At 43.8% G+C, this 14505-nt stretch overlaps 1 protein-coding gene across 1 annotated transcript in view; it reads left to right on the top strand.

The window, feature by feature from the left end:
• The first annotated feature begins 503 nt into the window (after positions 1–503).
• COL5A3 (collagen type V alpha 3 chain) overlaps positions 504–14505 on the top strand; it is a 307612-nt gene continuing 293610 nt past the window's right edge. Inside the window, exon 1 of the mRNA XM_075346486.1 lies at positions 504–774. Within this exon, the coding sequence (XP_075202601.1) occupies positions 651–774 (124 nt within the window). The 5' untranslated portion in view covers positions 504–650. The remainder of the gene's footprint in view (positions 775–14505) is intronic.

The raw sequence follows: 14505 nt of genomic DNA on the forward strand, positions 1-14505 counted from the left end.
GGCACGAAACCGGGCACAAGGGCCACCCCGTGACATCCCCGGAGCCGACATCACCGGGATGGCGACGAGTAAGGTTAACCCCCTGCCCCCTGGGTGCCACACAACCATCTTTCAAAGTTGAATGTGGCTCTCATGGTCAGAAAGGTTGGGGACCTCTGTTCTAGATGATAGTAGTGGCTAAAATGATCCTTCGCTGTTATAGTCCCACCCGAGAAAGGTATGTTATGGTTAAAATCATCCAAAAGTCTAATTTGTGAGGGCGCCGTAAAGAGGAATCCAGGGCAGATAAGGATGAAGACCCTGGAGACTTGAGATGAGGTGACACTAGATACTTGAGGAAGTGTCTGAGATACAAGGCAAAGGGCAACATGAAGTCCTGGTAAAGACTGAAGGAGGTGGGGGGGATTGCCGAAAAGCTTGTACTAGATGAATAGAAAAAAGCAGAAGGGGGGTTATGAGAGAGAGCGAGGAGGAGGGAGGGACAGACAGAAGAGGACACACAGCCAGACAGAACAGAGTGCGAGAAAACTGATACCACAGAGAGAGGACTAAGCCAAAGGCGAGCACTCATCTCTCTCCCTTGTCTCCACACACATGGATACCTAGTAGTGTGACTGCGGATTACTGCCCTATGTCCCCCGTGTGTGTATATGCAACTGCTACATAGACACTCGCTGCTGTCCTGCACTATGGAAAGGTGGATACTATCATGGGATTGCTGGAAAGTCACCGTGCTGCTCCTGGTCCTGCAGAGGTTCTGCACTGTGAGAACAGGTACTGTCCTATTGCATGTCCCCTCTATAGTCACAGTGCAACTGCAAAGATACTTTACTTTCCAATGGGTAAAGCTCATATATAGCAGAGCTGAAATGAGTAGGCATTGTGGATTACCTGCAGTCCTATGTAAAACCACATTGTGATGTCGGTTGTCAGAAAATCAGCATCACTACATCCTAATAATAGATTAGCAGAGCTGTATTTGTCAATTTCTTGGTGCTGCATGTGAGTTAAGATAATGCTTTAGGTTTACCAGCAGTCCTATGTAAATCCATAGATAAAAAATAAAAATTTACGGTAGTGATTTTTAAACTTAGTCCTGCTGCATTTTATTGGAACATATGATGTAGTAGAGCTGAATTTGCCATTTAATTATTCGTGTGCATTATTCGTGCATCAGATGCTGTAGAAAGTTTACTTGCAGTCCCATGCAAAAACTCTGATAACACATGTAAATCCACTTCTACATACATATGTTGGTGGATGGGAGAATCATACAGGTGTAGCAGAGCTGAGTTCATGTGTAATGATTAGTCTGACTCAATGAAAGAGATATAGCAGAGCTAAATATGTGTTTTTACTATTCGAGCATCGTCTCACCTGCAGTGCCATGCAAAAGCAAAGCCAGCACAGTGTCAAATGATACCCGGAATGTAATAAGATATGATTTATTACAGATGTAGCAGAGTTGAATGTGTCATGTCAAATGTGATCTATGGAATTATAAAGAAGATTGATACAAATGTAGCACAGATGAATTTGGCATGTCACTATTCGGGATGCTGCACAAAAGGATAATTTCCGGAGCAAGAAAATGCTGTAGGATTACCTACAATTCCTTGTAAAAACAAATATTGTGACAGCGCAATGTGCTGTGCCAGAGGACATAGTCAGCTCTGCTACATTGGAAACATCTGTTTAGTGAAAAAACTAATTGAAACGTTCATTCCTCTACTGTAAGCTGTTCTGTGATCTGAGGGGAGCTCTAGTACAGGGGAAATATAATGCATGGGGCTCTACTACAGGGGAAATAAAATACAGGGGAGCTCTAGTACAGGGGAAATAAAATACAGGGGAGCTCTAGTACAGGGGAAATATAATGCAGGGGGCTCTACTACAGGGGAAATAAAATACAGGGGAGCTCTAGTACAGGGGAAATAAAATACAGGGGAGCTCTAGTACAGGGGAAATATAATGCAGGGGGCTCTACTACAGGGGAAATAAAATACAGGGGAGCTCTAGTACAGGGGAAATAAAATACAGGGGAGCTCTAGTACAGGGGAAATAAAATACAGGGGAGCTGTAGTACAGGGGAAATAACATGTAAGGGAGCTCTAGTACAGGGGAAATAAAATGCAGGGGGCTCTACTACAGGGGAAATAAAATACAGGGGAGCTGTAGTACAGGGGAAATATAATGCAGGGGGCTCTAGTACAGGGGAAATAAAATGCAGGGGAGATGTAGTACAGGGGAAATAAAATGCAGGGGAGATGTAGTACAGGGGAAATAAAATGCAGGGGAGCTGTAGTACAGGGGATATAAAATACAGGGGAGCTGTAGTACAGGGGAAATAAAATACAGGGGAGCTGTAGTACAGGGGAAATAAAATGCAGGGGAGCTGTAGTACAGGGGAAATATAATGCAGGGGAGCTCTAGTACAGGGGAAATAAAATGCAGAGGAGCTCTAGTACAGGGGAAATATAATGCAGAGGAGCTCTAGTACAGGGGACATATAATGCAGGGAGCTCTAGTACAGGGGAAATAAAATGCAGGAAGCTCTAGTACAGGGGAAATAAAATACAGGGAGTTCTAGTACAGGGGAAATGTAATGCAGGGAGCTCTAGTACAGGGGAAATATAATTCAGGGAGCTCTAGTACAGGGGACATATAATGCAGGGAGCTCTACTACAGGGGAAATAAAATACAGGGGAGCTCTAGTACAGGGGAAATAAAATGCAGAGGAGCTCTACTACAGGGGAAATAAAATACAAGGGAGCTCTAGTACAGGGGAAATAAAATGCAGGGGAGCTCTACTACAAGGGAAATATAATGCAGAGGAGCTCTAGTACAGGGGAAATATAATGCAGGGGGCTCTAGTACAGGTGAAATATAATGTAGGGAGCTCTAGTACAGGGGAAATACAATGCAGGGGGCTCTAGTACAGGGGAAATATAATGCAGGGGGCTCTAGTACAGGGGAAATAAAATGCAGGGGAGCTCTTGTACAGGGAAATAAAATGCAGGGAGCTCTAGTACAGGGGAAATATAATGCAGGGAGCTCTAGTACAGGGGAAATATAATGCAGGGGAGCTCTAGTACAGGGGAAATAAAATGCAGGGGAGCTCTGGTACAGGGGAAATATAATGCAGGGGAGCTCTAGTACAGGGGAAATATAATGCAGGGGAGCTCTAGAACAGGGGAGACATAGTGCAGGGGAGGTATAATACAAAAGGGCTCTCATGCGGGGAGGAATCAATCAGAAGAGCTCTAGTGTAGGGAAGGTATAATGCTGAGGAGGTGTTTTGGGGGTGTCTGCTATCTTTTGGGGATGCCTGCTTTCTTTGATGAGTCTTGCTGTATTCTTTAACCTTTTTAGTTGCTTGGACACTTTCTTATGGAACTGCAACTAGGGCTTATTTTTGAGGCAGGGCAAATATATTTTAAACATAGTCCAAAAAGCCCCCAAAATCCTACTAGGTTTTAGTTTATAAGGGTGCTCTAGTGTAGGGGAGATATAATGCAGAGGCGTTCTAGTAGAGGGGAGATAAGAGGAGGGCAGTACTATTATATCGGGATGTTATCACTCTAGATGGAGCTGTTACATTTTGATCTCATACAGATTTATGCTGCTATGTAACATTCTTGTGAGGAAAAATGGTTGTCCAAGCTGTAGGTTTTGCTGATATGAAGGAGTGGAGTTGTGACACATGCATATACTCTTTGGATTGTAAGAGTATTTACCCATTTAGATTATATCTTTTTTTATGGCTGTCTTTCACTTTAGCACACCTGAGTCTGCCATTTAACTTTTTGAGGCCAAGTGTGATGACATCACTTCACCTAGCCTGATGATGTCATCGATTGGTCCAACTGACTGGCTAAATGTTAACAGCTATCATTAGGGTATAAACCAAACTACTAGGCCCAGAGAGCGGAGGAGGAAAACTTAACAGGGCACTACTCTGGATATGGATATCCGTCAGGTGGTTAGCCAAGATTCACATTAAGCGTTTAGTTGCTGTGTCCTGTAATGACTAGGCAGAAAAGACTTTGGCTGAAAAACACTGACCACAGCTACGCGGTGCTCATTCAAAAGGCAGACAGAAACTCCAGTATATGTAGAGGTAAGAAAAAAGAACAAGCAGTCACCGGTTATTGCTGTGCAGTGATAAGGACATTTATTCATGCTTGGAAGTTACATGATGTGGCAAGCGGGGAGGGGGTAAGACAGGACAGCACGTTAGACGACGGCCGTTTCGCACTCTATAGTAGGGCTTCGACGGGTCTCTCGAAGCACTACTATAGAGTGCGAAACGGCCGTCGTCTAACGTGCTGTCCTGTCTTACCCCCTCCCTGCTTGCCACAGCATGTAACTTCCAAGCACGAATAAATGTCCTTATCACTGCACAGCAATAACCGGTGAGTGGCTGTTCTTCTTTCTTACCTCTACACAAACTACTAGGCCCCACTATCTGAACGGGGGCTTCTGGACCTCAAAGCTTTTCCCATTCTGGGCATTACTTGCAATTACCATTCCAGAATAGATGATTCTATAAAAGGCATCTCTGTAGAAATTATGGTGAAAGTGTTCGGTGGTCTCCTGAGACTAATATGGGCAGTAATGTGGAACTATGAAGAATTAAACAAGTTCCACATTGATAACTATGTTGGGAATCAGATGGTTTAGGTTTTGTCTGTACTCTGGTGGTCAGGGATTTACAATCTAGAAAACAGAGGGAGATGCCGGTGATGTTTGAAAGTTTGTGAACCCTTCCAGATTTTCAATATTTCTGCATAAGTTTGACCAAAAACTACATCAGATTTTCACATAAGTCCTAAAGCAAGATAAAAAGAACCAAATCAAAAAGGAAGTAAAAAATATTACTTTGTTATTTTTTAATTGAAACAAAAGATCCAATATCAAATGTCTGTGAGTGACAAAAAGTATGTTAACCTTTATTTTCAGTATCTGGTGTGAACCCCTGTTCAGCAGTAACTGAATTCATGTAGATTAACATCAGTTCATGTCAGCAAGGCCTTAGGCGGGCTTTGCACGTTGCGACATCGCAAGCCGATGCTGCGATGTCGCACGCGATAGTCCCCGCCCCCGTCGCAGCTGCGATATCCTTGTAATAGCTGCCGTAGCGAACATTATCGCTACGGCAGCTTCACATGGACTCACCCGCCCTGCGACATCGCTCTGGCCGGCGACCTGCCTCCTTATTAAGGGGGCGGGGCGTGCGGCGTCACTGCGACGTCACACCGCAGGCGGCCAATAGGAGCGGAGGGGCGGAGATGAGCGGGACGTAAACATCCCGCCCCCCTCCTTCCTTCCGCATATCCTACGGAAGCCGCGGTGACGCCGGTAGGAGATGTTCCTCGCTCCTGCGACTTCACACACAGCGATGTGTGCTGCTGCAGAAGCGAGGAACAACATCGGACCGTCGCGTCAGCGTAATTATGGATAACGCTGACGCTGCACCGATGATACGATTACGACGCTTTTGTGCTCGTTAATCGTATCATTTAGGCTTTACACACTACGATGTTGCATGCGATGCCGGATGTGCATCACTTTCAATTTGACCCCACCGACATCGCACCTGCGATGTCGTAGTGTGCAAAGCCCGCCTTAAAGTTGTTTAGCAGTTACCTTGGGTTTCTTTGTGTGGAGTAATCTTTGTTGGTTGACCACTCCTGGGGAGGGTAATAATGGTCTTGAAATTATTCCTTTTGTACTCCATCTTTCTTGACTGTGGATTAGTAAAGTTCAAGCTCTTAAGAGATGTTTTGTAACTTTTTCCAGCTTGATGAGCATCAACAGCTATTCTCTTGACTGTGAATTGGTGAAGTCCGATCTCTTAAGAGATGGTTTTGTAACCTTTTCCAGCTTGGTGAGCATCAACAAATCAACAACTCTTTTCTTCACTGTGGATTGTTGAAATCCAATCTCTTAACAGATGGATTTGTAACCTTTTTACAGCTTGGTGAGCATCAACAAATCAACAACTCTACTCTCGACAGTGGATTGGTGAAGTCCAGTCTCTTAAGAGATGGTTTTGTAACCTTTTCCAGCTTGATGAGCATCAACAATTCTTCTCTTGACTGTGGATTGGTGAAGTCCAATCTATTAAGAGAAGGTTTTGTAACCTTTTCCAGCTTGATGAGCATCAACAACTCTTCTCTTGTCTGTGGATTGGTGAAGTCCAATATCTTAAGAGATGGTTTTGTAAACTTTTCCAGCTTGATGAGCATTAACAACTCTTCTGTTTAAGTCCTCAGAAATTTTCTTTGTTCGTTTATGGACTTCCACAAACATGCATTGCGAAGATCAGACTTTGATAGATCTCTGTTCTTTAAATAAAACAAGTTTAAGTTGACATTCAACTACATGTATGTTGGTGGTCACAAAATTGTTTAGGACTTGCCAGGTGGTCCAAAATAGAATTTTGATTCCACATGTTCCAGAAGACCTCTATGTATATTGTATACGTGGTGGCCATAGAGGGTTCGATGTCCCATTTCTGACAACATTGCTTGTCCTCAAGGAGGGGTCGGATCTATCCAGAAGATTTGTGTTTGTAATGTTCCAAGTTGTCCAATTTTTGTAGACTTTTAGCTCAGATTATATATAGGTATATGTGAGAATTATCTTTGCCAAATAAAGAGAGATTATATAACCTAAACAACCAAATCTAAAGTATATAGTCTATGGTGGTCTAGAGAGGGATTTGCACAGTAAGCCTGGTGATAGATGTCCCATAGTCCATAATTCTGTTGCAGCAAGAGGTATGTGACTAAAGGTAATTCATGATGCACACTGGGCAGTATCATCCAATAGCAGTAGGTACATCACATCTAAGGACAATATCACACATTGGAGAAGGAACAATGCTGTTTTTAAATACTACCATATTCTGTAACAAGCAGAAATTACCGTTGTTTTCCGATCGGAAAAAACAAAGTCTGCAGTCACTTCATGAGATCAATGACTGTTGAGTCGTGACAACGTGCAATGCCAACACAGTCACAACACCTCTGTATTAACAGTGCAAATGGACAGTCACGTGACTGCATGTATGCGATTTATATAGTTCTGGTCGCCGCATTGCGCTTCTCGCTGATAAAACAAAATAGGTCTCTCTGATGGGTTCACAACGAAGGGTTAAGGATAGATATGAGCGAACCTGAAAGTAGAGTTTGGTGTTTGTACCGAACACCGAATTCACAAAAAAAAACAGTGTTCAAGTTCGGAGTTTGGAGTGTTGTACGTTTGCTAACCACTTGCTCAAGCATCGCTGTGCTCGGGTACACTCGGTGCTCAGCCCAGTGTGAGCCGCTTGCAGTCTCTGAATGGCTCTCACTGGGGGTAACAACAATGTTATTGGATGTTTAGTGTGTACAAAAAAAAACAACTCCACCCTCCCTCCCCCGGAAATGTTCTGTTGATGGTCGGCTCCATGTGGGTGGAGAGCGGAACTGCTCAATCAGTGACTTCAAATAAGGTTCAGGCCGAGTCCAGGTCCAGAACTGAACTTCAGCTAAAGTCCAGCTGAACCCAAACTTGAACGGGTCTGCTCCTCTCTAGTCACGGATCAAACTTTTTCCATTTGGTGTTGATGACATAGAGTCCCAGATATTAGACCTGATGACCCTAAATTATGAACATAGTTTAAAGGAATGCCACACATACAAGTTTTATATGTTATATAACAAAAGTAGACTACAGAAAAAGCAAATAGATTATCAGCTCACCGATCAGCTGTTCCTCTGAAATGGCACTGCGCTCGGAGAGGCTAGGCAACCTTGAATGTCCGAGGAAAAGAAAAGGAACTCCAGCGCAAACCTCAGAAGATTTAAAGGTCTATGTTTATTGATAATCCATTAAAAAATATAAATCCGGTATACAGCAATAGATGTCAAAAAAATTGTTCGTACAGCAGTAGCATGGGACTACGCGTTTCGACTATCCGTCTTAATCATGTTCAACACCGAATAGAAAAAGCTTGATCTGTAACTAGAGAGGAGCAGACCCGTTCAAGTTTGGGTTCAGCTGGGCTTTAGCTAAAGTTCAGTTCTGGACCTGGACTCGGCCTGAACCCCATTTGAAGTCACTGATTGAGCAGTTCCGCTCTCCACCCACGAGTACGCGAGTATTAGACAGTACTCGTTATGAGTATAGCGAGTACGAATAGTTAGGTACTCGCTCAACTCTAATCCATTACCTTCAGGCTCCATTCCGAACATGTTCTGGACAATGATTGTTACAAGCTGACACTGCTCTACGTTATAGGGTATTGCACACAGCGTCCACCTTAACAAGCATAGCAAACCGAAAGCCCTCACCCCTTGCCCAAAATTAACAGCAGTGTAAAAAAGACAATATTACATTTTGAAGCCCACTTCAAAGTACAGAAACTGTGAAGTGGGTAAAAGAAGCAATGATATTCGATAAGGAAGGTGTTCATCCACAAGATTTTCCTCAGATGTAATTGGGCTGAGAAAAAAATTGCAGCATGCTGTGTATAGCCGCATATATTGCATGAAACTCACCAATGCAAATCAATGGGTGTGAGAAAAAAATTGGATGGCACACGGAGCATCCATATGTCGTCTGATTATTATGCACACATCTAAAAAAAAAAGAATATAAAGCTATAGATAAAAAGATAACAGAAGGATATTAGATAGGATAGATAGATATTCTGCAGCTATACAATGTCACTACCCCTACATATTATAAACTTGCACCCTTTAGTACCTTACATGTGGCACTAAAGGGTGTTTAGCCTGTTTGAACCTAATAAATAAAAAGTAATAATAAAAAAGACGGCATAGGGTCACAGCAGACAGCTGTGTGCTGATATCATCAGGCTGTGAAGGTCCATGGTTATTGGGCACTTCCCAACCTAAAAATAGCAGCCCACAGCCACCTCAGACGTGGGGCATTCATTAGATGTGACAATTCTGGCACTTCATCCCATAAAAAAAATCGTTTATTTTACTTTGCGCAGGTTGTTCATCGTACCCGGGGTAGCACACATCGCACTGTGTGACACCCCGGGAACGATGAACACAGCTTACCAGCGTCCCGCGGCACCCACCGGCTATGCGGAAGGAAGGAGGTAGGCGGGATGTTTACGTCCCACTCATCTCCGCCCCTCCGCTTCTATTGGCCGGCCACTGTGTGAAGTCACTGTGACGCCGAAGGTCCCACCCCCTTCAGGAAGTGGATGTTCGCTGCCCACAGCGAAATCGCTCAGCACGTAAGTACGTGTGACGGGGGTTAAACGACTTTGTGCGACACGGGCAGCGATTTGCCCGTGACGCACAAACGATGGGGGCGGGTACGAGCGCTCGTGCGATCGCACGATAGATCGTACCGTGTGAAGCCCGCATAAAGGTTGCAAGTTTATAATATGTAGGGGGGTTGTACACAATAACATGATCTTTATCCCACTTTTCGGGATGAGTATCGGAGAAATTATTTATTTGCAAGTGGGAGCGAGGCCTTAAAAATGCAGTGAGCACATACTCTTAGGTCCAATACTGAGTTTTTTAAAGGACTTTTTAGAGTAAATACTCTCCAAATTCTCCTCAAAACTCCTCAAAAACTTGGGAGTTTTTGCTCAGATTCCACTCTAAAAATCCTGAAAAAGTACCCTTAAGGCAGAGGTCTTAAACTCGTCTGGGTATATGGGCCGCACATGAGTTTTATTTTAATATGACAGGCTGCATTCTTTGCAGTGATACAATTTTTTTTTGTTCTATACAACTTTTGATCACTTTTGAGAACATTTTTGTTTTGTTTTTTATTTTTTTTATGGCATTAATCATCTGGGTTAAGTTACAGTTTAATAGCTTGGGTCGTTATGGATGTGGAGATAACAAACATACTTTTGTTGTTTATTTTTTTACATAAAACAGCATTTTTAATGGCAAAATGTTTTTCGATTTTTTTTTCATACTTTAATTTGAAATTTTTGCAGTTGTGTTTCCTATTTTTTTGAGTCCCCCAATTGGCCCTATACAGTAATATTGTATTACAATTAACACCATATGGTAATTCTGGCCAACATCTTGTAGCAATGTCTCCCATCTTGGTCCCCATCTTGTGATAATGTCCTTATCCTGGTCCCCATCCAAGCCTCTATCTCATAGTAATGTTGCCATCCTGAGCTCCATCTTGTAGTAATGTCCCCAATGTGGTCACCATCTTGTAGTAATGTCCCTAGTCTGGTCTGCTTCTTATAGTAATGTCTCCATCCTGGTCCCATCTTGTAATAATGTCCTCATTCTGGTCCCCATATTGTAGCAATGTCCCTATTCTGGTCTACTTCTTGTAGTAATGTCTGCATCCTGGTCCCATCTTGTAGTAATGCCCCCATCCTGGTCTCCATCTTGTAGTAAAGCCCTAATTCTGGTCCCCATCTTGTAGTAATGTCCCTATCTTGGTCTACTTCTTGTAGTAACGTCTCCATCCTGGTCCCATTTAGTAGTAATGTCCCGCATACTGGTCCCATCTTGTAGTAATGTCCCCATCCTGGTTCCCATCTTGTAGTAATGCCCCATATTCTGGTCTTTATCTTATAGTAAAGTCCTCTTGTAGTAATTTCCTTATCTTGGTCTACTTTTTGTAGTAACGTCACCATCCTTGTCCTCATCTTGTAGTAATGCACCATCCTGGTCCCATCTTGTAGTAAAGTCCTCATCCTGGTCCCCATTTGTAGTAACATCTCCATCTTGTAGTAAAGTCCCCATCTTGTAGTAATGTCCCTATCTTGATCTACTTCTTGTAGTAATGTCTCTATGCTGGTCCTCATCTTGTAGTAATGTGCCATCCTGGTCCCCATCTTAGACATCACAGAGTAACACAATTCAACAGATACCAAAAGGAGCGAGTGCTCTGCCCGCAAGCTTACAATTTAGGAGGAAATAGGGGAAGCACAAAAGGTAAATGGTAAAAAGTGCTCGTATTGTCTGGTCCAGGCATCAATATAATAAATATGGGATTCATATATTGCGGGATGAATCGGTCATCAGCCAGTATGTGTACAAGTGCAGGTACATATGGCTATTAAGTGAATGGAAGGTGTAAACAGATGATACTAGGGACCGGATTTGTAAGAAAATTTTGTAAGGGCAAAACAAGAATAGTTAGAAAAGTTAGGTTAGGTGATAAGCCAGTCTAAAGAAATGCGTTTTTAGGGCACAATTAAAACTGTCAGAATTTTTCTAATTGTCTTTTGCATTGCATTCCAGAGAATTGGTGTAGCTCGTGTGAGGTGTTGGAGATGGGAGTCGGATCTTAGGTCATTAGTAGAACAGAGGACACAAGTAGGGTGATAGACAGAGGTGAGGGATAAGATGTAGAGCAGTGCGGAACTGTGGAGCGCTTTGTGGGTGACAGTGAGAAGTTATATATTGGACTCTGTAGCGGATGGGTAACCAGTACAGTGACTGTTACAGGATAGAAGTATCGGTGTAGTGGTTGGAGAGGAATATGATCCTGGCTCCTGCATCCAGGACAGATTAAAGAGGAGGGAGTTATTCAAGAGGGAAACTGATTACTAGAGAGTTGCAGTAATATACATGAGAATGAATAAGCGCGACAGTAAGGGATACTTTGCACGCTGCGACATCGCTACTGCGATATCGTCGGGGTCAAATCGAAAGTGACGCATATCCGGCGCCAGTAACGACGTCGCAATGTGTAAAGCCTAGATGCTCATAATGTCGCACCAATAGGAGATACGATGTTGTTCCTCGTTCCTGCGGCAGCACACATCGCTGTGTGTGAAGCCGCAGGAGCGAGGAACATGTCCTTACCTGCCTCCACCGGCTATGCGGAAAGAAGGAGGTGAGCGGGATGTTTACGTCCCACTCATCTCCGCCCCTCCGCTTCTATTGGCTGCCTGCCGTGTGACGTCGCTGTGACGCCGCATGACCTGCCCCCTTAGGAAGAAGGCGGGTCGCCGGCCAGAGCGATGTCGCAGGGCAGGTAAGTGCGTGTGAAGCTGCCGTAGCGATAATGTTCGCTACGACAGCTATCACAAGATATTGCATGTGCGATGGGGGCGGGGACTATCGCGCTCGGCATCGTTAGCATCGGCTAGCGATGTCGCAACGTGCAAAGTACCCCTAAGAGTTTTTGCAGCGTCAACGGTAAGAAATGGTCAAATTCTAGACATGTTTTTGATGTGGAAGTGAAGGTGTCAAGTTTGAACAGCCGGTTGCCATACCTGTGTTGGAGCCATAAGGTTGGCATGTAGGACACTGTAGGGCAGGTCTGGAGGTATCAATCCTGTTAAGACTGTTCCAATACCCCTGAGGCCGGGCAGCTAAGAGGCTTGTTAGGAGTGTTGATGTTAAATATACAGTATGATGAACATCTATGTGTAATTCTCACACCTTAAGCCTGCTTTACACTCTACGATCCAGCATACGATATCGTATGTGCGGCACGTTCAATTTGTTGAACGTATCGCACAAACGAGTAACCCCCGTCACACGTACTTACCCGTCCATACGACCTCAATGTGGGCGGCGAACGTCCACTTCCTGGAGTGGGAGGGACCTTCGGCGTCACATCGACGTCACGTGGCTGCCGGCCAATAGAAGCGGAGGGTCGGAGATGAGCGGGACGTAAATATCCCGCCCACCTCCTTCCTTCCGCATTGTCGGCCGGGAGCCGCAGGACGCAGGTAAGATCTGTTCATCATTCCCGGGGTGTCACACACTGCGATGTGTGCTACCCCGGGTACGATGAACAATCTGACGTTCAATTTATGAGAAATGAACGATGTGCGTGCGATGAACGTTTTACCGTTCAATCGTAATCGCACATAGCTGTTACACACTACAATGTACCTTACGATGCCGGATGTGCGTCACTTACGACGTGACCCCGCCGACACAGCGTAAGATATATTGTAGTGTGTAAAGCGGCCTTTAGACATCTTGATTTATGGCTCGATGTGACCCTTTTCTTAGACGTTTGTGCCACTTGGAAGATTTGCCATTTTTTCTGTGAGTTCGGGAGGTCTGGCCCCATTTTTCGAGTCACCTAGCTGTTTCAGGAGAGTTGACAAGTATAGATGTTCCTGAGTTCACCTGCTCAGTCGACATCTCCATCCCTAAGAGCTCTCACTTCCCCTTTAAGTGTAATTTCATAATGACTTCTGATATTACACGATTTCTGAGTCATCACCAGTCCCCAGAAGTTAAGAAAAACTTCTTAGATACTTTCCATGACTGAGCACTTTATAATGTAGTCGAATTCCACGTTGCTAAGCAGAGGACGCTGCTTGAATGTCAAAGCCATGATATCTAGAGGCCTCCGGTCCCTGTCCCCATGGAGACCCGGAGAATATGCGGCCTTAGTATTGTAGAGGGAATGGGGTCCCCCGCTTAGTACATGTGGGGTCAGGTTCTTGGTCATTTTTTGGCCAGCAGAGTTTTTTTATTTTATGAATTTAACTCATGAGTAAGAAAATTTGAACGACGAATAATGAGGAACAGACATAAAGCCCAGTAGGAAGCACAGCACACCCACCATACAGCCGTAATGCACAGGAACAGGAGAAAATATCAAAGAACCAAAAATCTGTAACAATGGTGAATGATGGAATGGTGAAAGATGGCAGTGTCTATACTGTGTGTAATCAGCCATAGAGCCTGTCTAATGCCACCTAACATCAAACCTGCCATTTGCTGGGGTGGAAAGGTTCAGGATAATCGTGTCTGAAGGATGACGCACATACGACAGCACACACCACAGAGGAGCACCTGACTGACAGGAAGGAGAAAGTCGGCCTGAATTTTTTACACATCTGTGGTAAAATGAAAACCAAGCTCTGATTGGTTGCTCTGATAAAATTAAAGCTGAGATCTGATTGGTTGCTGTGGTAAAATGAAAGCTGAAATCTGATGGGTTGCGCTGGTAAAATGAAAGATGAGTTCTGATTGATTGCTCTGATAAAATGAAAGCTGAGCTCTGATTGGTTGTTCTAATAAAATGAAAGCTGAGTTATGATTGGTTGCTCTAATAAAATTAAAGCTGAGCTCTGATTTCTGTGGTAAAATGAAAGACAAGCACTAATTGGTCACCTTGTTAAAATAAAAGCTGAGCACTGATTATTTGCTCTGGTAAAGTGAAAGCTGTGCTCTGATTAGTTGCTCAGTAAAGATGAGCACTGATAGGTTGGTTTGGTAAAATGAAAGCTGAGCTCTAATTGGTTGCTCAGAAAAAAAAATCAATCTGAACCCTGATGGGTTTGTCTGGTAAAATGAAAGCTGAGCTCTGGTTGGTTGCTCCAGTAAAATGAAGCTGAGCTCCAATAGGTTGCTCTAGTAAAATGACAGCTGAGCTCTGATTGGTTGCTCTGATAAAATGAATACTGAGCTTTGATTGGTTGCTGTGGTAAAATGAAAGCTGAGCTCTGATAGGTTGCTCTGCTAAAATGAAAGGTGTGCTCTGATTGGTTGCTCTGATAAAATGAAAGCTGTG

The sequence above is a fragment of the Anomaloglossus baeobatrachus genome, chromosome 4 (assembly GCF_048569485.1).
Source record: "Anomaloglossus baeobatrachus isolate aAnoBae1 chromosome 4, aAnoBae1.hap1, whole genome shotgun sequence".
NCBI lineage: Eukaryota > Metazoa > Chordata > Amphibia > Anura > Aromobatidae > Anomaloglossus > Anomaloglossus baeobatrachus.